The sequence below is a fragment of the Trichomycterus rosablanca genome, chromosome 6, assembly GCF_030014385.1.
Source record: "Trichomycterus rosablanca isolate fTriRos1 chromosome 6, fTriRos1.hap1, whole genome shotgun sequence".
NCBI classification, from domain to species: domain Eukaryota; kingdom Metazoa; phylum Chordata; class Actinopteri; order Siluriformes; family Trichomycteridae; genus Trichomycterus; species Trichomycterus rosablanca.
The window spans coordinates 30,757,209-30,782,064 of NC_085993.1; the positions used below are offsets into that span (position 1 = coordinate 30,757,209).

The 24,856-nt window shown below is 37.5% G+C and overlaps 1 protein-coding gene across 1 annotated transcript in view; it reads left to right on the top strand.

Annotated features, from left to right (window-relative positions):
- Positions 1-24,856, top strand: part of cacnb4b (calcium channel, voltage-dependent, beta 4b subunit) — a 54,632-nt gene that overhangs the window by 26,907 nt on the left and 2,869 nt on the right. The window contains 8 exon segments of the mRNA XM_062997667.1: positions 553-688; positions 6,742-6,761; positions 7,836-7,916; positions 12,684-12,742; positions 15,364-15,473; positions 17,343-17,494; positions 17,659-17,754; positions 20,724-20,909. Of these exon segments, the coding sequence (XP_062853737.1) occupies positions 553-688; positions 6,742-6,761; positions 7,836-7,916; positions 12,684-12,742; positions 15,364-15,473; positions 17,343-17,494; positions 17,659-17,754; positions 20,724-20,909 (840 nt within the window).

A 24,856-nucleotide genomic window follows, 5' to 3' on the forward strand; every position in this document is an offset into this window, starting at 1 on the left:
TACACAAATGCTGATTCGTCTCATATTTGGACTCAATGACGTTGGGTTTCAATTTACACCAATCTGGGTTTAGATTAAGGCATTGTTCAGACCACTGGAATTCTTTTCTTTATGGTTTTTCTTGGTGCATAAGATGACACAAAAACAGAAACAGAATATATGTAATTAATTTTGTACACCTGTTAGCAATAATTGTGGCTGAAACATGTGAACTCACATGTTAACATGTTGTCCACATGTAAAGACTTTTGTCCTTTTTGTGAATGATAATTTACATATTAAATATGGACAAATAAACAATCTGTTTTTCCTGCATGCTCATTCTTTAGTCCCATTTGCTATTTATGAGCGGAAGGTTAATAATGACTGGTGTATTAAGATTAATCCTACAAAAAAGTGTGAACCCACCCATGGTATTTTCCCACCAGTCTTTGTGAGTTTCCCATGAGCTTGAATAATGACAGGTGTATTAAGTGTAGTCACAGTGAGAAGAATGGAGACGTCTGCCTCAACATGTTGTTTCTTTGTTTTCTATGCCCCATTCTAATGCAGAAGTTCAACAATGACTGGTGGATCGGGCGGCTGGTGAAGGAGGGCTGTGAGATCGGCTTTATTCCCAGCCCTCTGAAGTTGGAAAACATCCGAGCTCAGCTGGAGCAGAAGAAGAGCCGAGTTCAAGGGTAAGCACGTGTCGGGCGACAAAGTATTACCCTATAGAGCATTTGGTTTTCAACAGGACTGGGGAGATTTTTGCAGAAGCAATGTCATGGTGAAATAATGACATTGTTACAGATTTTGTGGAATTATTCTACAATGTTTTCTATTTAATGTCATCAGGTAGCATAACAAAACATTCCCATGATTTTAGGTTTTTACAGAATCGTTCATGTTTGTTTCTAATTACTGTTATTTCTGTAATTTCATTCTTAAATTTGTTCCCAGAAAATCAAGTGCTCTACTTAGATATATAGAACCGATAGATCTATAATCTATATATAGAAATGTGTAGAATGAGTAATTTAGAATTTCTGCATATAAAAGTTAATAGTGTAAGTGCATGTAATCGTGAAGGGCCAGACATAATCTCACAACAAGAGTACACATCTAGAGAACATCTTCCAAAAGTGAAGAACCAAGTACATACTCCGTCCATAGGCTTTCTCTTGTGAACCCGTTGCTGTAATTTGTGTACGTTAAACATCTAGAGGAATGTAATCATCACACCCAAAACAACTTAAACTTTAACAGACCAGTTTAGCCAGTCCAGTATATTTTAAGCTATTTTCCTACATTTATTTCTAGGCCTCTTTTCTAATTTTAAAGCCCAACAAAATCTAGTTTAAACATTCTAAGCTACCTGGATATCATATTTTATATGCCATTACTAACATAATATGTGTACAAAAATGTGTATTATTAATATTTCCCTGTGTGTCTTAGAATTCATGGAGCATTGCATGTAAAATCAAAAGTCTATAATTTTACACAAAGGTCTATAGCAGAGTTTCTTAACCTGTGGCTTGCAAATGGGTTGACCTTGAGAGGCTGCCCAAACTTCTATTATTTAGGCCGATTATTAGAACCAAAAATGTTAAAAATTATGACAATGGTTTAGTAATGACAAAATATTAAATTAATGTAACACAGAAATCTATTATATATACAGTGTATATAAAATATATACATATTTCTTAAGGTATGAAAACCTGTTAATGCATTCCATGGTCCCGTGGAACTGCATATATTTTAGGCTAAAATAGTGAGGTTGTTTTTGACACTTATACACTGAAAATAACACAAATATATTATAAAAACACTGCAATACAATTAAAAACAGTTAAAAATCAATAAAAAATATAATAAATAAATACAATAAAATACAATGCTCTTTACCTTAACTTTTTTATTGTTTCTTTATGCTCCTTAATTAGTGGAGAGATCTTATGAGCAGTAATAATTAAGAGAGTTTTGATGTTTTTATGCCGTTCTTTTAATACATTGCGTAATGTTAAGCTTTTTTTAAAATAAGCGTTTTAGACTCTCGGAAAACCTCGAGCTATAACACAAGTTTAAAAGTGAAACAGGAGGAAAATCCAGCTAAACACAGATACATGTGGAGCTTTCAGACTGGATTTGATGGTTACTCCACACAAATGCTGGTTTTTCTTGTATTCACACTTTGATGACGTTTTACAACGCTGCTCAAGCCGCGCGCTGAACAAAGCAGCAGTCGCACACACGTTGAGTTTAAGGAAAACTTTGAGTTTAAGGGTACAAATTACTTGATGAAGGGTGTTCAGTTTCAAAGATTTTGAGTTTAGGGGACGTTGAGTTACAAGGTACCACTGTACTATAATTTTTAATATTTTAGAGCACATTTTTGATCATCAGTAACCATGTACATGTTTAGGCCCTGCCTTCTTGACCTCATTTCAAAAAATTCTACATTTTATTGATTAAAACGTTTGTAGTAGTAGTATTAGTAGTAGTATTTACAATGAATAAAGTCATTGTAAAATAATTTTTAAAAATCTAAAATTAAAATTACTTTGTGTTCAAATACATTTTAAATAAATAAATAAACACATTTTATATTATTGCTTTGATGCTTTTCTCATAAATGTATATATATTTTTTTTCTTTCTGTTCATTAGCTCTGTGTCTATGCATGTTTGGGGGTGTGGATTAGGCCAGACAACTAAGTGCAATGAAATACCAAAACTTGACCAGTAACTAAACTAGAAATGATAATATAGCGGTTTAATTGCTAAATAAATAAACTAAATGTAAGAGTTTTTATTAAATCTAATACAGCAATGATGTGGACTTAAAATTATGTTCAATCTTCATATCTTGTGAAAATACTCGGGGATAGCCATGAAATTAATAGCATTATAGATACCTGATTTAGTATCAAGAGATTCTTGTGATGGGTGTGCAGATAAACAGAGATAGTAACATCTGTCTTAAGATGTAGTAACATCGGGTTACTGTGGTATGGAGTTTGGGATGCGGCACATTTCAATCACAGCCTTAACCCTCAGCTCCAGCTTCATAAAGTTCATTTTCTTTTTTACATATCTTTAAGACATATTTTCTCACATGGTTCTCCAGACATGTATCCCTTAATCTGTTTAAGAGATTACAGCTGGCCCATCAACATTAATATATGTGAAATGCAGCCTTTGTGGGTGTTAATATACAGTAGAATAAGTTAAACTGGAGTGTTATTGTAATTATGTATTTTAAACATATTGCAATTACATTTTGCATTATTAACATCACGGTATGGACACAGAGCATTTCTAACCACATTTAGCTAATCAACATTAAATTAAACTGCAGGGGATTTGTGAAAATTCCATATGTGCTTTGTGTCAAATTGTTAATCCCATATTTACATTAGATCAAGATGACTTGTTTTGTCTCAGATTAACTGTTGTTGCATTTCATAATAATGTTTTAATCTTTACAGAATCCTTATTTTTCAGAATCTTTTTTCTAGCTTACGTATATTATAAACCTGATACAAAGCACCTAATTATTCTTCAGTTATTCCAACAGTTTAACAAAACAATAGCTTTGTTAAACACAATACAATTACACAAGATTACAACTTGGAATACATTGGAATTAAATTCACTCTTTATAAATATATTATATTGTATTCTTCATTTACTGAGGTACACTATATATGGTAAACCTTATATGGCCAAAAGTATGTGGACAAGGCAAAAGGCATTGGTCCTCTCCTTTGTGGCTATAACAGCCTCCACTCCTCAAGGGAAAAAAGTGTGTTTAAGAACATTTGTACTCATTCAGTCAAAATAGCATTTGTGAGGTCAGGCACTGATGCTGGATGAGAAGTCCTGGCTTGCAATTTGTATACAATGAATCCTGAATGTGTTTCATGAAGCTGAGGCCAGCGCTCTGTGCAGACCACTGGAGTTCCTCTTCATCAATCCCTTTGTTTTTGTGGACCATGCTTTGTGAAATGCTCCACATTAACACTACATCAGAAAAGATCATTCACCTGTTATTCAGGTAAAATTCAGGTGTGGCTAAAACACCAGATCTAGCCAAGGTGTCAACATACTTTTGTCCTTATAGTGTATGTAGGACAGTATTTTCTTTCAGTAGTAGTAAAAGTACCCCTGAACTAAAAAAACCTGATTAGATCATCTTAATTGTCTGATTAGACTGATATGCTACCCCAGGGCAAAACCCAGATTTCCCAACTAATTAAATAGTTCAGGTTGTGACGTTTCAGTTTAAATAGTGATATTACTTGTTCAAGTACTATCTTTTCCATTCTGTAATGGAGCAGGACGAATCTTGCTATTGAATGACAAGGTGAATAACGAAAAAAGGGGGGCAATCACTTACAAAAAAAGGTGGCCAAAGTAGGACCAGACCAAGCAGCCTAGCATCACTGCTTTGGAGAAATGCAAGTGTGCCAACAAAGTGGGCAAGTGTGATACATAAAAAAACTTCTACCTGAAGTAAATTAACACCTACAAATTTCAGGTGATTGTCAATCAAGACTAATTAACACATAATTCATCTGTGCCTTTGTGCCCCACTACTGGCCAAACGTGGCAAAGCAGAAGGATATGACTCCTAACATGAGTCAGCTGTTAAACTGCTTCAGCAAACCAAACCAAGACTGGTTTGTAAAAAAGAAGGTGAAGGTGCTTATATGGTGTCAAACTAAGTTGTTGTTTGGATTGTCTACAATGCTGGGTCAAAATAAACAATTAACAATTTAGAGTATTAATTTTGTGGTAAAGAAACTTCTATGTTGTCATTTAAATTTGTCGCATGACTTCCTAATTCCACGTTAGTGCTTATGATTGACTATAGCTGGTGACTTCTCTGTGCCCATAACCAAAGGGCTAGTTTGACTATAACCTTTGAATGGAATAGTTGTCTCTTTCCCAAGGAGAGAAAAAGGCGGAAAAGTATAACTATACAGTATATAACTAAATACATTTGTTGCATCACCATGATCTTAGATGCATAATATTGCAATAAAGACTCTAATTGGTTGTTTTAAAGTTAATTTAAACATTTGTGTTAAACAACTCCCAATGTGTCCCAAAGTGTATTGTTTTTTTATGTTATACGTCGAAATATACATTCAGCAACCTATTTATTGGTTCCATATAATTCTATGATGCATTAAAAAGTACATGCAACAGTTTTTTGTTAATCAAGGTTAAAAGGTGACCAGAGGTGCAAAGGCTTGACTAATGCTTGACTGAAGCATTTACTCAGCTTTTTTTTTGCACAGCCGTGCCCAAAGGTGATCAAGTTTAAACGTTTTACACCGCAACATTAATAATCTAAGTCAATGTATTTATATACTTTTGACCCAGCAGATTAAAAGAAAACCTACACCAAAATTATGAATAAATAAGGCATTTTTATGTTTTTAGACAGAGAAGTATGTTATAATTATTCAGTCAAAAAGAGCCGTGTGTAATATTTTTTTTACTTTAAACCTATGATATTTTTAATACCTTTATAGGAATTGAATATTAAACAAATATGTATTATTTTAAATATACTATATGGCCAGAAGTATGTGGAGATTTGACCTTGAGCTAGTTATATATCCCATTCCAATACCATGGGAATTCATTTGGAATTTCCCCCCTTTTGGGAATTATTTTTTTTTTCAAAACTATTGGAGTTTCTGCCCAGTCAATCAAAATGTGTGTGCATTTACTGTATATATACAGTATAAATAAACTGTATGAGGTTAAGGTGAATTTTCAGAGTAGAAACTACAACAACAGAGGATTAAAATATTGCTGTGTAAGATCTGTAAAACTGGTAGCACGAAAGCAAGGCGGCCGCCAAAAAAAAGAGCTGGTACTTAGTCAGGAGGACAAATTTCAGACCCATCGGTCAACAAATGAAAAATATATATTTCTTCCTATTGATGGACGGACGGACGGACGGACGGACGGACGGACGGACGGACGGACGGACGGACAGACAGACAGACAGACAGGAGGGCTGTGCACATGTCAGAAGAGGCGTGTACAGCGACGTACTCTCCTTGGATGCAGTTGGGTATCCCTCAGTGGCGGAAGACAAATTGAGTGCGCTAAAACAGGAAGAAAATGCATTTAAAAAAAAATAGTGTTAGCAAATGGTGTGAAACTACAGAAACACCAGGGGTGTCCACATGCCTTTGGCCTTATAGTTTATATTATATGTATTGGCTTAAAAGCACAAGTTCAGGGGTACTTTAAGTCATAGAAGTAAATAATTGTAGCATTACTATGAATAAGTTATAATATAAGGCTTAAGATAGATTATAGAGTAGTAATCTATTGTGTATGAAGGAGCACACTAATACTGTGCTTTTTGTTTTTCTGTTTGTTCGCTCGTCTCTTTAGTAAGTCCAGTGGAAGCTCCACTTCCAGCTTGGGGGATGTGATGACATCAGGTGAGCCTATGGTCTGGGGGGCAGGGATGGGGGAGCTGGGTAGGGGTGGCGGGGGTCACTGGATTCAACACCAAAAATGGAATCGTAGGCTTTTCATCTTGGGGGATGTTACTTCCTCACTGTCCTGCGTAAGGCTAAAGCATGAACAAACAGCTTCTTGTAAGCATAGGGCAGTGCATATTGATTTTTGATGTTTCATGGTTTGATGGTTTGTTTTCATTTTCTGCATGTGCTGAAGCAACAATTAGTCTGACTTCCTCTGTTTCTTTTTTTCTTCACAGGCAAGCAGAAACAAAAAGTGGTAAGTGTGAGCAGTGAACATGGTCATTTTAACTAATGCACAATCCTGAGGTGTACATCTGGGAGCTGACATTAAGCTGCCCTGTCCAGATTTATTTAGCTGACTATGTAGCTAGTAAAAATTTAAAAAAACTTTTTAAAATTGCTTAGATACACTAGACCAGTAAAAGTAAAAAAAAATACTATTACCTATGCCTATCATTAGTTTAAGCTACTAATAAAAAATATATAGTAATGGTATAACATAGTCAAAAAGACTCAATAAAACACTCAAGACTAAACCAAAATTCATTTTATGCATCTTGAGTATCAGAATTGTATCAATTAAAAAAAAAAAACACAAATAAAAAATATTTGGGTGTGGTTGGGTTGCATAGCTGTCTAATGCACTAGTCTACCACTAATAAGTGTGAGAATTAGAGTCACACTCAGTGGTGCCACTGACCTGGTGGGGGTGCTTTACAGACACAAATGGCCGTGTCTTTTGGCTATATAGTGTATTAGTAAAATGTTAGTTGTATTTAAGAGTTGACGCTTAGGTGGCACAGCGGTAAAACACGTTAGCACACCAGAGCTGGGATTTCCAATGCATCGTATCGAATCTCAGCTCTGCCATCCGGCTGGGCTGGGCGGCTATATGAACAACACTTGGCTGTTGTTCATTCAGGGTGTGGAACCGGATAGGGAACTCATAACTGATGCAATTACGACCTCTGCTGGCTGATTGATGCTGTCTGCACAGAGTAGATGCTGATCAAAGTGAGGCTTTCCGTACACAAGGCTGATGGCATTTGAACTCAACTCGTGCGGTTGAAAAAATGCAGTCGGCTACTGTCGGAGGGAGCGTGTGTCAGTTTACTCTCCTCAATCAGGGGCGGGGGTCAGCACCAGTAGAGGGGAAGCATAACGGAATTGGATGCGCTAAAAATCGGGAGAAAAAGAGAGAAAATGCATTTAAAAAAAGTTGCCGGTGATTGGAAAGTTGCAAATTATTAGCCATATATTGATTTTTTTGTAGCTGCACATGTATCGACTGAACTGAGAGTACTGATTGTGTGTAATTACTCTTTTCCAGACTGAGCATGTGCCTCCTTATGATGTCGTGCCCTCCATGAGGCCTGTGGTGCTTGTTGGCCCATCTTTAAAAGGATATGAGGTAAGAATTGTGCATCTTAAATTGTTATATATATAATTATATATATATAATTGATGTTATGCTTAAGTTTTTAAGAGATTTTACTGCCAGTTTATGTATTGCTGTTTCCCCAAATGCTAACTTTCCCCATTATACAACATACACCAATTAGCCAAAACATTAGGATCACCCAATTTTTTCGAACAATTGTGCATGTCTCGGTCAGGATCTAATAAACCTCATGGTAGTTACTCATAGTACATGTGTTGAATGCAGCAGATATTGACCAGGTAATGCACTGATACCAGATACCACAGGACTTCTTCAGTCTTGTGGAGTCTGTATGTCGACAAATCAGAGCTGTTTTTACAGCATATTGGACAGGAGGCCCAATTGTTTTGGCTCATTGGAGTATAAGAGTAGGACTAAAGAGGATTTATTATTTCAAATTCAAATTTTTAAGCACAAAGACTGCTGGACTAGTGTTTTAATAGGTACTAATTTAATGACTGTAACAGGGCAGCTTTTCTTACCACGGAGGTACCAGGTGAAGGCCCGCCCCTGTAATATTATGAAAATTAATCCAATTGGGTTAGCACTGTTGCCTCACAGCAAGAAGGATCTTGGTTTGGTTACCAGGTGGAGCTGTCCGAGTCTGTTCTCCGGATTCCTCCCACAAGTCAAAGACATGTACCCGGAATAGGATAAAGCAAAACAGACAATGAATGATTGAATGAACCCAATTGCAGGATACTTAAACAAGGTTGAACAACACTGTGGAGAAATGGCCACCAAAGAGTAGTTTATAATAATAAGTAAAGTAGTAAGTGGTCAAATAAAAATAAGTAAATAAAAAAGAGAGCCAAATCAAAATCCACAGCCTGTAGTGGAGAGAAAACAGAATATGTAGGTGAGCATGTTTAATGGAGTAGAGATCACATTCTACATGCTTGCTCTGGGGAACACAAGTCCCCAGGGAAACACAAGAAGGAATAGATAAAAGAGGAAAACCAAGAAGGGATTAAAACAAGAAAGAATTGGAACTTAAAACCACAATGCGAGCTACTCAATCCACCACAAAAGTAATTTATTTGGACTGATCATGGGATCAATATATTGATGACACATTTCTATTCTGATGCAAGTTGTCTCTTTGATAATTAGTATAAAAATAATGTAAATTATATGTCTCAGCAGTGACCAATCACTGAAAATGCCAAAAGTCATCACCAGTCATAAACCACAATAGCAAACCATTTCCAGCCAATGTCTTGCCGTCTCAGGCTTAGCAACTACAACTCTTAAAGCAATGCTAACAGCAATCTGAGTTTTATTTGGCATGTTTTACTGCACTCATAAAACACAAATTAAGGATTTTTTTTTTTTTAGAAAAAGGGTGTTTTATCCCACCAGGACAGTTCCAGGCACTTGTAGAATCTATGGCAAGGTAAAACAATTCTGCCAATGGCTACTTAGATGTGGTGGGTTTTTTCTAGTATTTTTTACACTTTTAGAACTTTTAAAGCAGCGGTCCCCAACCTTTTTTGCCTCGCAGACTGGTTTCATATAAAATATAATTCCTCTAACCGGTTTCATGTAAGATATAATTTCATGGACCGGCAGGGGCAGGAGGATTTAAAATAGAATAACTATAGAATGGAAAATCAGTGTGAATCCTGAGCTTTTTTCGCTGCAATGAGACGCTGCCCCCACCTAGTGGTGATAAGAGACAATAACACCCAAAGAGTATTGGAAATTTAATTGCTCTTGTGGTGATCTGTAATTATTCATCTTTCTGTGCGGTCCGGTGGTTGGGGACCACTGTTTTAAAGTACAAACCCGACTTTCTATGACCTCCTATGACACCACATGTAAGCTTGCAATTAAATCCAGTTTAAATTTTACTAGTAAAAGTGACACAACATTCAATAAGTTTATGCAGTCTTTTGGCTGCTTACTAGAGTAAGAACACATACATTTTCCTGGCCCTTTCTCTTTTATTTCCAGTAAAAGTGCACAAAAAAACAAACTTCATCTGAATATACAGATGCAGCACAGCCTGAATTGAAAATGTATTTTTTGTGTCGACTCCCTGGACTTTGGTAGGTTTGTGCTTATATAAATCTGAGTATGCATTTCTGTGTTTTGTAAAATGCAGAGAACACAAAATCAGTTTTCTTCTTTCCATCTATCTATGTGGACTAAACAAAAAACCCTCCTCTTTCTTTTGCTGCACAGTTGCCATAGCAACAACCTTCCAGGGTCCAAGAGATGTCACTGGTTGAAAAATAGAGCAAGGTTTGAAATTAGAAAGCGAGGGGTAGAGTCAGAGACAGAAAGGAAGGAAAAAATAAGGACAAAAGTAAAAATATAATAATAATAATAATAATAATAATAATAAAACTTTTAGAACTAGATGAAAGAACAAAGAAACAAAGAAAATGTGAATTAATAAGCTAGCATGATTTATGCAACGGTTCCTTTTCTGTGAGTAAATAATTGGAACTTTTTGTCCAAAACAGCTTTTACAAACGTATCCCTTCATAAGTTTATTATGAGTATTGTGAGACGTAACCTAGTGGTTAAGCAGTGGTGTATAAAGTACCTGAAGGCCATACTTGAGTAAAAGTACAAGTATCTTACCAGAAATTTACTTAGATAGAAGTAAAAGTCACCTTTTAAAATATTACTTGAGTAAAAGTCTAAAAGTATCTGATGTTTAATGTACTTAAGTATTAAAAGTAATTTGATATTAAATGTACTTAAGTATTAAAAGTAGAAGTAAAAGTAAGTGCTGTTAGTATAAACTGAAGCGGTCATTAAGAAAAATATAAGATTGTTCTTTTAAGCCTGTAAACCACCTTAACAAGCTTTTTTCTTCCTTCCATCTGAACATGATCTGTGCCAATTTGTGATTATAATCAGCTGTTCACATCACCTATTTGAAATCTGTCATTATTTAGTTGTTTTTTAACCTTATTATGAGGATTAAATTGTCCTGTTCCAACTTTTTTTAGAATGTGTTATAGCTTAAAATGCATGTATGTGTATGTTAAGAATGAAGTTGACCAGACAAAACATGAAATATTTTGGGTTCATAAAAGATGGAATAAGAGTCGATGTAAATGTAAAAAACACTGCATCTATTTTATTTGCATTTTCTATACTGTTCCATTTTTTTGATTTGGGTAGTACATTCAAGTTATAGATACTGTATATATCCCAATAACCTAAAACAACTGAATTTTGGCAGAATTAATTTAAAAGCAAAACTCAAGCAAGTTTAACTAAACGTGTGGCACTTTTAACCCTTTAATGATCTGCTCAACCATTAGTTTAATCTAAATAGCTGGGTAAAATAAGCTGTATTTAAATGATCTTTTTGGGCTGTATCTACTCCCTGATTGGCATGTGTTAAACTTAAAAAATATTGGTATTCTTACTTTAAGAAAACACCATTTCTAACTTATGTGTCAACCTGAAGCAGCAGCTGAAAAATCATCCATAACATTTTGAAATTTGAGTTCTTGTTGAGACCATTAAAGGGTTAAAGACATGCTGCATGTTCCTCAGCACCATGAATCTTTCCTCTGTCAGTGTAATACAGAAGTCATCTGAGGAAATATTTGTCTGTAAATGAGTTTTTAAAAATGATGGGACACATCATGTCTGCACTGAATTAATTACAAACAAATGTAGTGAAACGTTTTATTTGTGGTTCGAATGTAATCTAGATGTCTGAACAATGTTAATGCTAATAATAATAATAATAATAAAAACAATGGTGCTGTGGCTTAACTTTGTTAATCATTCCTAACTTACATCAGTGTGTTAGACGGGGAGATTCTGAAATGCCGATTATTCCGTATCTTTGAGTGAACGATGCGCTTTTACAAAACATGTTTGCATCTTTGTTTGCATTAATGTGTTTAACCGCTGATGTAATTTACAAGCACAGATTCGCCAAACCTGCTGCAGGTTGTCACACATCTCACATTATTTAGCTAAAAAATTCCTGTCGTTTTATTTTGTAGTAACGAGTAACGAATTCGCATACAGCAAATGTATCAGAGTAAAAGTACACAATTTCTTTAGGAAATGTAGTGGAGTAAAAGTGAAAGTTTTTATACTCCAGTAAAGTACAGATACTCTAAAAAACTACTTAAGTACTGTAATGAAGTATTATTACTTCGTTACTATACACCACTGTGGTTAAGGTACTGGACTAGTAACCAGAAGGTCGCCGGTTCAAGCCCCACCACTGCCAGGTTGCTGCTGTTGGGCCCTTGAGCAAGGCCCTTAACCCTCAATTGCTCAGACTCTATACTGTAACTGTAATGTAAATCGCTTTGGATAAAAGCATCTGCTGAAAATGTAAATGTAGAACTGTTTTTGTGGTTCTTGAATTTAACTCTAGAGACAAAGACCTAGTTAAAAATACCACCTTTCCATGTCCTTAATACTTTGGCACAGTTGTGTGTACATAATATTGGCACCTTTGGTGGCTTAGAAATGGTTTTAAGTTACATTCTGACTCTATGATCTCCTTTCTGAGGTCTGTATAAAGTTTGTATAGTCAAGCTTTCAAACGAGCAGTCAAACTTGCTCGATTTATGTGGGCACAAAGATGTTACCTGCTTTGGTAAATCATAAATCACTAAGATCAAATGGCCCAAAATTTGTATGACGTTATAGAACTTACTACGGGACAGGATCATTCACATTCATGTGGATTTTTTTAAACTTTACACATCTTTTATGTATTTCAAGTGTATTTGTTTTGTTTAGGTGACCGATATGATGCAGAAGGCTCTGTTTGACTTCCTGAAGCACAGATTTGATGGCAGGTAAATAAAGTCATCATAAATATTCAGTTCATAACACTGATATATGTAGAACCCTAATGACATAAATGTTAATAGTAATAGTTTGTGGATGTTGTAGAGATTGTGCAAATGGCAGCACAAGCATGATAAAATAATATGTATATTTGAGAAAATATTTGTTTGCACATACTAAGTTGTCTGAATTACTTAGGTAGGTAAAAACTCTTATTGTTATTGTTATTTATTGTTATTAAGAACTTACCTGTTATGCTTGGGCTGCTTGTGTAACATGTTTTAATTAATATGACTATGTAAAAAATTCCTAGAAGTTACCTCCTCTGTTACGCTAGGTTTGGCTATATGGAATCAACAAGACATAAAATTAGTAAATAAATAATCGAATAAATAAATAAATAAAAGTGTGTGCACTGTGTAAGAAAATAAAAGTTTGTGCACTTTTTAGTCATTTTATAATTATACAGTATATAAGACTAGAGACTTTATGAGCTAATGTGAGACAGTGGGTCTGTTCGAACCTAGAACCTAGTAAGCTGCCTTGCTGTCTTACTGCCTACATAGGCAGCTGCCTCAGTAGAGAGGATTCTAATAAAACATTGACTTACAAGTCACGCTATTCGAATGCACTACTTAAGACAGCTATTACACTGGTTTTCGCTTACTAAGCTAACATAGTTAGCATCATGCCATTCAAACCAATGGGATGAGGTGGCACAATGCGCTAGCATGTCGACTAACATCTTCCTCCGTGTATGGAAAACGGTTAAATTGTCACTGACAAGCCGTACACGTTAATACAATCAAAAATCAATGATAATTTATTTACTTTTAAAAAGAACTCCGTTCTACCGTGTTTCCCCGAAAATAAGACATCCCCTGAAAATAAGACCTAGTAGAGGTTGTGCTGAATTGCTAAATATAAGGCCTCCCCCGAAAGTAAGACCTAGCAAAGTTTTTAATTGGACCGTACGCTGTCCCTGCTGTGCTGTGGTGAGCTCCCCCTGGTGGCCGGAAGCTGCAATACCGTCCCTGCTGTACAAGTGGCTCAGTATATATATATATACAGGGGTTGGACAATGAAACTGAAACACCTGTCATTTTAGTGTGGGAGGTTTCATGGCTAAATTGGACCAGTCTGGTGGCCAATCTTCATTAATTGCACATTGCACCAGTAAGAGCAGAGTGTGAAGGTTCAATTAGCAGGGTAAGAGCACAGTTTTGCTCAAAATATTGCAATGCACACAACATTATGGGTGACATACCAGAGTTCAAAAGAGGACAAATTGTTGGTGCACGTCTTGCTGGCGCATCTGTGACCAAGACAGCAAGTCTTTGTGATGTATCAAGAGCCACGGTATCCAGGGTAATGTCAGCATACCACCAAGAAGGACAAACCACATCCAACAGGATTAACTGTGGACGCAAGAGGAAGCTGTCTGAAAGGGATGTTCGGGTGCTAACCCGGATTGTATCCAAAAAACATAAAACCACGGCTGCCCAAATCACGGCAGAATTAAATGTGCACCTCAACTCTCCTGTTTCCACCAGAACTGTCCGTCGGGAGCTCCACAGGGTCAATATACATGGCCGGGCTGCTATAGCCAAACCTTTGGTCACTCGTGCCAATGCCAAACGTCGGTTTCAATGGTGCAAGGAGCGCAAATCTTGGGCTGTGGACAATGTGAAACATGTATTGTTCTCTGATGAGTCCACCTTTACTGTTTTCCCCACATCCGGGAGAGTTACGGTGTGGAGAAGCCCCAAAGAAGCGTACCACCCAGACTGTTGCATGCCCAGAGTGAAGCATGGGGGTGGATCAGTGATGGTTTGGGCTGCCATATCATGGCATTCCCTTGACCCAATACTTGTGCTAGATGGGCGCGTCACTGCCAAGGACTACCGAACCATTCTGGAGGACCATGTGCATCCAATGGTTCAAACATTGTATCCTGAAGGCGGTGCCGTGTATCAGGATGACAATGCACCAATACACACAGCAAGACTGGTGAAAGATTGGTTTGATGAACATGAAAGTGAAGTTGAACATCTTTCATGGCCTGCACAGTCACCAGATCTAAATATTATTGAGCCACTTTGGGGTGTTTTGGAGAAGCGAGTCAGGAAACGTTTTCCTCCACCCCATATACGTATATATATACAGTATATAATAAATGTTAATTTTTTTTGTTCAACAATAAATGTGAATTCTTCTTCATGGAAAAATAAGACATCCCCTGAAAATAAGACCTAGCGCATCTTTTGGAGCAAAAATTAATATAAGACACTGTCTTATTTTTGGGGAAACATGGTATGTTCCCCATCGTCCACCATATTTGTTATTTTTTTGTGAGAAAAGTTGTGCCACACTGAATGCTGGGATTGCTTTCACCGCTAAGGAAGCATCGGATGCTCCCTTGTTATTCAGTCAAAATACCATTAAGACTTAATGTACCTTACTAGGGAGCATTTTAAATCATCAAGGATTTCGAACAGCCTACTTCTGAGGAGCGTGTATGGAATGACATAAAATGCTGTCTATGTAGAAAGCTCACTAGGTTTTCGAACACACTCAATTTCTCAATTTTTGTTATTTATATTTATTTTATTAACTTTTTTTTTTTTAGGATATCCATTACCCGAGTAACTGCAGACATTTCTTTGGCTAAGAGATCTGTGCTAAACAACCCAAGTAAGAGAGCCATCATTGAGCGTTCCAACACCAGATCCAGTCTTGGTAAGAAAAGTTAAATAAATCAGTACATTCTCTTCAGGGAACAGACTTCTGCACATAATTTAGTAATCTTTGCAGAAAGCTGTCATATTTAATCATGTTTATTAGATGTGCCAGTATTTACTCATCTATATTCTTATTCATTTATATTCATTTATATTCATTTATATTATTCTTATATACATTTTTTCAATTTTCCCTCTCACCTAATTGTAACAAGGCTTGCAAATGGGTTGAATGCAAATACAGGCTTATTAGAGACGTTAGGAAAACAGTCCAAAAATACAATTCAAAACTCACAAACAAGGTCAGTCAATCTACAGACTGTGGTGGACATAACACAAAATGAAGAGTTCAAAATACAAAACAGGGGTCGAAGAAATGCTTAGTACAGGCTGTGGATAACATAGATACCTTGCACTGGTCTGTGTTAACAAGCAAGGACATGAACGGAAAGAAGACACAGGTAAAACTCATTAACATAACGGGGAGAACTGAAAAGAACAGGTGGAGAGAACCATCTGTAAACTGGTGGAAAACAAAAAAACAGGCAGAGACCAGAGCAAGGTATTAATACTAATTACTGTTACAATAGAATGTTGCAATACAATGTTGACTTCTCAAGACAGATAGATAGATCAACAGACGGACAGACAGACAGACAGACAGATAGATAGATACATAGACAGACAGATAGATATATGGACAGATAGATAGATATATAGACTGACAGATAGACATATAGACAGATAGATAGACAGACAGATATATAGACTGACAGATAGACATATAAAAAGATATATTCATAGACAGACATAGATATATGGACAGACAGATAGACAGACAGATATATACATAGACAGACAGACAGACAGACAGACAGATAGATAGATAGATAAACATACAGATATATAGACAGACAGATAAACATACAGATATATAGACAGACAGATAAACATACAGATATATAGACAGACAGATAGACATATAGACAGATAGATAGACAGACAGATAAACATACAGATATATAGACTGACAGACAGACAGTTAGACAGATAGAAAGACAGATATATACATAGATAGACAGATAGAAAGACAGATATATACATAGATAGACAGATAGAAAGGCCGATAGAAAGGCCGATAGATAGATAGATAGATAGATAGATAGATAGATAGATAGATAGATAGATAGATAGATAGATAGATAGATAGATAGATAGATAGATAGACAGACAGATGTATAGATAGATAGATAGATAGATAGATAGACAGATAGACAGATAGATAGACATATAAAGGCCGATATATACGTAGATACGTATATAGATAGATAGATAGATAGATAGATAGATAGATAGATAGATAGATAGATAGATAGATAGACAGACAGACAGACAGACAGACAGACAGACAGACAGACAGACATATGGACAGACAGGCAGGTAGGTGTGTAGCTAGATTGGTACACTAGCCGCAAGGCAGGAATACTTGGACAGGGCACTAATCCATTGCAGGGCCTCGACCACCCTCAAGATATAGCTAATAACTTGCAGACACCCTGCTGGCTTATAGCACTGCTAGGATTTGAACCCAAATTTTGGAGATTTGAACGCAGTGGTAGGCTAGCACCACCGAGCGCTGTGAAAAATGTATTTTGAATTCTGTTGCATTGTTGCATTGTTGAAACGTCTATGAAAATATTTTAAAACATCAATTCCTTAGTAATTGTTGCTGTGTAATTCTCTGACAAGAGCTAATATTATTATTCTGATTTATTATTCTATTATTCTGATTTATGATTCATTGTTGAATAATTTAATGTGTGTCAGCTCTGCATGTTAAAAGCTAAGTGTGGGTTTTCACTTTCAGCTGAAGTGCAGAGTGAGATCGAGCGTATCTTCGAATTAGCCCGATCCTTACAGCTGGTAGTGCTGGATGCAGATACCATCAACCACCCGGCTCAGCTGATGAAGACCTCACTAGCTCCTATCATTGTTCTCGTCAAAGTGTCTTCACCAAAGGTACTCCCAGTTCCCTCCTACACACACACTTGTGCTTAGTATAAACATATTTTTAAATAATGTTTATTGTATAGTCAAATATTAAATCACTACAGTTTGAGGTGCAGTCGTATTGGTCGAGTTTCGTCACCTTATGAGTCTTATATCGTCTGTGCACCCTGCAGGTCCTCCAGAGGCTGATCAAATCCAGAGGAAAATCTCAGAGTAAACATCTGAACGTGCAGCTGGTAGCAGCTGATAAACTGGCACAGTGTCCACCGGTATGTCATTTTAATGACATGCTTATAAACAGGTGCACAGGGCTACAGAGGAAAAGCAAATTCACTAAGCATCTAGTGAAGCAAAGAATGTAAAAGGTTATTTAGCAAGATGATTTTGCATGGTGCAGATATCACATACGACTTTTTTTTACCAACATTGTGTCACGTCTGGTGCCACTGATGGTGTTGGCAACAAAACAAGTGCTAGTGGGTTGTGATACATGATGTGATTCAAACCACAAAGCTGTTAGAACCTTGCGATTTGGCAGCATTATGAATTTGAGGCATTAAAAATCAGGCCTGTGTCCCTTTGTGCTTTAACAGCATTTCAATACTTACCAATATTTTTTTCCTAGTTGATGCCAAACCCAAACCTGGGTGACCTTTAGAATGTGGCCTCTATTTATTGTGGCACCACCATGGTGTGTAAAGCTGCTCTTCACATCACAATGACAAACTGAGAAATAATATCAATATAATTAGTAAGAGTCAGTTGTGTTCTAACAAATTGTGCATTCTAATTTCTAGTGTTTTTGGTATGGGCAGCACAGTGGCTCGGTGGGTAGCACTGTTGCCTCACAGAAAGAAGGTCCGGGTCCTTTCTGTGCAGAGTTTGCATGTTCTCCCCGTGTCTGCGTGGGTTTCCTCCGGGTGCTCCGGTTTCCTCCCACAGTCTAAAAACATGCAGTCAGGTTAATTGAAGACACTGAATTGCCCTATAGGTGAATGGTGTGTCTGTGTGTCTGCCCTGCGATGGACTGGCGCCCCGTCCAGGGTGTTATTGTGTGCCTTGCACCCATTGAAAAGCTGGGATAGGCTCCAGCACCCCCCATGACCCTGATTGGATAAGCAATTAAGAAAGTGAGTGTTTTTGGTATTGTTTTGGTAGATTTTTGTATTTATTTATTAGGATTTTAACGTCATGTTTTACACACTTTGGTTATATTCACGACAGGACAGGTAGTTACTGGTTACACAAGATTCATCAGTTCAAGTCGTTAATGTCAAACACAGCCATGGACACTTTTGTATCACCAATTCACCTCACTTGCATGTTTTTGGACTGTGGGAGGAAACTGGAGCTCCCGGAGGAAACTCACACAGACACGGGGAGAACATGCAAACTCCACCCAGAAAGGACCCGGCCCACTCCACCTGGGAATCAAACCCAGGCCCTTCTTGCTGTGAGGTGACAGTGCTACCCACTGAGCCACCGTGCCGCCTCATTTTTGTATTAAACTGGTATCATACTATGGTGCCAAAACAGCATATGTGTCATGTCTAGGAAATGTGTGTATTGATATTGGGAATGGGAACAAATAGTCCATCTGTTGTTTAGTCACCCCCCTCCTTTATCCCCAATGACTAGATCATATTTGGGTGGTGGATTCCCAGCATGGCAATGACCCTATCATGGTAGTGTGTGTTGTTCTAGTGCAGCCGCAAATCTAAGGGTTTTAAATAGTGTCTACACTGACCGGCCTCTTTAGCACAGGACATTTTTGGCCTTATAGTTTTGCTTGGAGGTGTTTAAAAATCTCAACACTATCCGCCGCTCAGGTGGCGCAGTGGTAAAGTAAAAGTTGGGTTTCTAGATGCATCGTATCGAAACTCAGCTCTATCTTTCCCACTGGGTTGGGCGGCAGTATGAACAACCTTTGGCTGTTGTTCAGGGGCTTAGGGGTAGAGTCAGAGCATAGGTCCTCATGCGGCCCCTGCTGGTTGACTGATGGCGCCTGCACAGGGCTGAGGAATAACATTGAGGGGGGTGTGACCCTCCGTGCGCAGTGTCTCTCGGTGTACGAACTCGGCTCGTGCAGGTGAAAAATGCAGGCTGTACTGACTGTGTGCCAGAGGGGGCCCAAGTCAGTTGAGTGGCATCCTCAGTCAGCAGCAAAAGGGTTGAATCAGTATAGAGGACACAATCAGGGTAATTGGACACGATTAGAATGGGGATAAAAGTTGGGGGGAAAAAGTGGGGAAAAAATAGATAATAAAAAAAAAAAAAATCTCAACACTATGCCCAGGTGACACCACGGGATATTCCACTAGCACACCAGCGCTGGGATCTCAACACTACACTTGTACCAGTACAACACACTTTGTCACGTTATTGCCATGCAGTACTAAAAATGGTCCACCATCCAAATAAAACTGGTTAGTGGGTTCCAGCTGAGGCTCATTTTTATTGGTAAACAGGGTAAGAGAGGGTGATAATATGTACTGAGCAACAGCTGGACTGCAGTCAGTGACTGCATACAAATAATATGCAAAGTTGGTGTAGCTCATAAAATAGCCAATTACAATATACACCGATCAGCCATAACATTAAAACCACCTCCTTGTTTCTACAATCACTGTCTTTTTTATCAGCTGCACTTACCATATAGAAGCACTTTGTAGTTCCTACAATTACTGACTGTAGTCCATATGTTTCTCTGCATGCTTTGTTACCCCCCTTTCATGCTGTTCTTCAATGGTCAGGACAACACACACTAACACACCACCACCATGTCAGTGTCACTTCAGTGCTGAGAATGATCCACCACCTAAATTATGCCATCTCTGTAGTGGTCCTGGGAGAAACAGATGGACTACAGTCAGTAATTGTAGAACTACAAAGTGCTCCTATATGGTAAGTGGTGCTGATAAAATGGACAGTGAGTGTAGAAACAAGGAGGGGGTTTTAATGGTATGGTTGATCGGTGTAGATTAGCCTCATAAAGTGGTCGGTAGGTGTATGAGTGACTGACATGAAGTAAATAGCAATTATTGTACGTGTGCAAGTTAAGGCTTGATCTCTGTTACACTAGTCTTACCTACGGAAATGTACAAGGTTTGAAATTAAGTCACTGGTTCTGGAAGTAGCAGAGACTAACAAGAAAATGCATGTAATCTAAGCAGATATTGTACACTTATTCAATCACAATGTGTGTGTGTTTGTTTTTTGTTAAATGTTTTAATTGCAGGAGATGTTTGACATCATCTTAGATGAGAATCAGTTGGAGGATGCATGTGAGCACTTGGCTGAATATCTGGAGGCATACTGGAAAGCCACGCACACCTCCAGCAGCACTCCGCTTAACCCGCTGCTAGGCCGAAACCTCGGCCCATCTGCCCTCGCCCCGTACCCATCCACCATCTCCGGCCTGCAGGTTAGTGTCAATATTCCATTCCGACGTCACATCAGGAATATTGTATTTAGCACTGTTTAAATTTCAGCAATGCCATCGACCTGGCCGGGCATCCAGCAGACACAGTTGCTTGTATTTGAGAGTGGGAGGGTCGAACATAGTTTATTTTGATTGTTACTGCAAATGCGACCTCCAAAAAAGCAGCACACTGGTTGACTGCACATAGTTTAAAGAAGGCTGGTGCTTTTCTGCTGCACTTTAGGGCCACATTGGGGTAGGGCAAGCAGTGGAATTGCAATAGGAAATTAAAATGACTAGATTGAAGGAAAAAGAGGGAAATTCTAAAGTTTTATACAATATAACAGTGGTTTTAAATGGATTTTGATCGCACAAGTACTACTGGTGTTCTTGAAGCTTCATCAGAAGGTGATGACATGTGACCTCTTTGTCACCTCATACATACAACACCAAATCAATATTTGATTGCAGACAGGATGAACCTGAGATATTTCATGTTTCATCTGCTCAACTTCATTTCAATTGTTAATAAACATCCATTCCTGCATTTCAGACCTGCAACACATTCCAAAAAAGTTAGGATGGGGGCAATTTAGAGCTAGTAATGAGGTGAAAAAACTAATTAATGATTCGATTCCAAACAGGTGATGTCAACAGGTGATTGTAATCATGGTTTTGTACAAAGCAGCATCCAGGAAAGGCTGAGACTTTAATGAGCAAAGACGACCAGAGGATCTCCAGTTTGTCAACAAATGTGTGAGAAAATAATTTTACAAACAATGAACCTCAAAGAAAGATTGGAAGGGATTTGCATATTTATCCCTCTACATTGCATAATATCATTAAACCATTCAAGAACTCAGGAGGAATTTCAGTGTGTAAAGGCCAAAGACGCAAGCTTAAGCTGAATGCCCGTGATCTTCGAACCCTCAGATGGCACTGCATCAAAAACTGCCACTCAACAATAGCTGATATAACCACATGGGCAAGGGATTACTTTGGCCAGGTCTTTTTTGGAAAAATGGACGCTGTGTGCTCTGGACCAAAGACGAAAAGGATCATCCAGACTGTTATCAGCAACAAGTCCAAAAGCCAGCGTCTGTCATGGTATGGGGCTGTGTCAGTGCCCTTGGCAAAGGTCATTTACACTTCTGTGATGGCAGCATTAATGCAGAAAAGTACATTGAGACTTTTTCAAGTACGTCCATGCATTTTTCAACAAGACAATGCAAAACCACATGCTGCACACATTACAAAGGCATGGCTGTGGAAGAAGAGGGTACGGGTACTGGACTGGCCTGCCTGCAGTCCTGACCTGTCCCTAATAGAGAATTTTGAAAGGAAAATGCAACAACGACGACCCCATACTGTTGCACATCTTAAGGCGTGTTTGCAGGAAGAATGAGACAAAATGAAAGCTGAAACACTAAATCACTTGGTCTCCTCTGTGCCAAAACATCTTTTAAGTGTGGTGAAAAGGAATGGTAACATTACAAAGTGGTAAATGCTTTACCTTCCCAACTTTTTTTGGAATGTGTTGCAGGCCTGAAATGCAGAAATGGATGTTTATTTATAAATGAAATGAAAAGTCAGAGTAAATATAAGAAACTCTGTGTTGTTGTTTTTTTATTATTTGCATTTTCCATGTTGTCCCAACTTTTTCTGATTGGGGTTGTATAACTGCAATCAAAATTATTCAACATCTTTTGCAAAGTAGGTTTATTAGCAAAATTACCCACCTTTCAGCTGTTTGCAATAAACCACTAAGAACAATTTAAATAGATTATGTAATATAATTAGTGGTTTCCTCCAAAACTGACTTCTGCAGTCTCAGAATTATTCAGCTCCTTCGTATAGCATCCTTTTGCTGTTATGACCTGCTGCAAACGTGATGCATAGCCAGACACTTGCTTATGGAGGTTTTCCTGAGGAATCTTAGCCTACTTCTCATGAGCAATGGCCTCCAGTTAACTAATATTTTTAAGTTTGTGTGCTGCACCTGCCTTCTTCAAATCCCACCGAATATGTTGTGATTCGAGTGAATCTTTACTACAGGTGTTAATAATTGCAAATGGCTGTAGGTACATAATTGATATTAAATCAATGATATGCTTTTAACTTTGTGACAACTGTTTTGGCAATAAACTTAACTTACTCCTGTAATGTCATGCCTGTGCCCCTGCGTACGAAGTGAGTTCCATAAAGACATGCTTTGACAAGTCCAATTCAGGTAGACTACAGTGAGCCCTGACTTTAAAGCCATTGTAAAAGCCAGGCTTTGGGGCATCTCAGGCACACCCATTGCTAATAAAATCAATTCTATAAAAACAATTACTTGCTTTTAACTCTGTGTTTTAGAAAGGATCCTATCCTGTTTCAGCATGTCTGTGTTACTGTGCACAAACACGTCATGGTTCAACACGTCATAGTTTAAGGGTTTTAGTGTAGAGGAACTTCGGTGGCCTTCACGAAGCCCTGGCTTCAACCACACTGAACACCTTTAGGATGAATTGGAAAGTCTGTTGGGATATTCTGTACAGCATCAGTGCCTAACTCCACACATTTTAACTAAATGGGTACAAGGTGAAAAATTTAGATAGGCCTGTATATTATTGCACATGATTTTGGAATGAGACATTCAGGAACCCAACAGTCAGGTCTTAACATACTATAAAATGGCAAGCCCCACAACATTTAAAGTTGATCTAATGTAGTTTTAGCAAATTTATAAAAAATGGCATCATGATGGTTCTAGTCAATTTATCTAAGACTGGGATTCACTTTAAAGGGCATAGAGTAAGAACCAAGAACCTACAGTGGTACCTTGTCACTTGACATCCCCTAAACTTGTAATCTTTGAAATGTGTACCCTAAAGCTCGCCATTTCTCTTAAACTCAACGTTCAGCTTTTTAAAAATATATTTAATATTAAATATTAAATATTAAAATATATAATAAATTAACAGTGAACAGCTGCTTTGTTCAGTGCCCGCCTTGAGCGGTGCGATAAAACATCATCAAAGTGTGCATATGAGACGAACCTGCATTTGTGTGGAATAACCATCAGATTCACTCTGAAAGCGTCCACGTGTATCTGTGTTTAGCTGGATTTTTCTCCTGTTTCACTTTTAAACTTGTGTTATAGCTCAGGAAGCTAAGAAATTGTGAGATTCAGCTTTTCTGAGTCTCTTATCGTTAAAAAAAGCTTGATGTGACTTAACAGCGGTTTTAAATGGTTTTTAATCGCACTAGTACCACTGGTGTTCTTGAAGCTTCATTAGGTGTTTCTGATGGCATGACAACTGTGTCACCTCATATATACAGTTGCAATCAAAATTTTTATTTAACCCCTTTGCAAATCAGGTTTATTATTAAAATAAACCACTAGGGACAATTTAAATAGCTTAATGAATATAACTAGTGGTTCTCTAATTTCAACTGAAAAAAAGCCTCTTTTAATGACTACTGCATTCTCAAAATTATTCATGACAAGCATCTATAGTACTTACTAGAGCACCCTTTTGCTGTAATGACCTGCTGCAAACATTATACACAGCCAGACACCAGCTTTTGGCAGTGTTTTTAAGGAATATTAGCCAATTCCTCATAAGCAATGGCCTCCAGTTAACTTAAATCTTTGAAACACGATGCCCTTCATGGAGAAGTTTGTACCCCTAAACTGTTTTTTTCTTTTTTTTAATTTATTTATTACATTTCAAAATAATCACTTTGTTCAGTGCTCGGCTGGAGCAGTGTGATAAAACATTATCAAAGTGTGCATATGAGACGAACCTGCATTTGTGTGGAATAATCATCAAATCCACTCTAAACGCATCCACATGTATCTGTGTTTAGCCGTATTTTTCTCCTGTTTCACTTTTAAACTTGGCTTGAGGTACTGAGTAATTGTGAGAATCAGCTTTTCCGAGTCTAAAACTCTTATCGTTAAA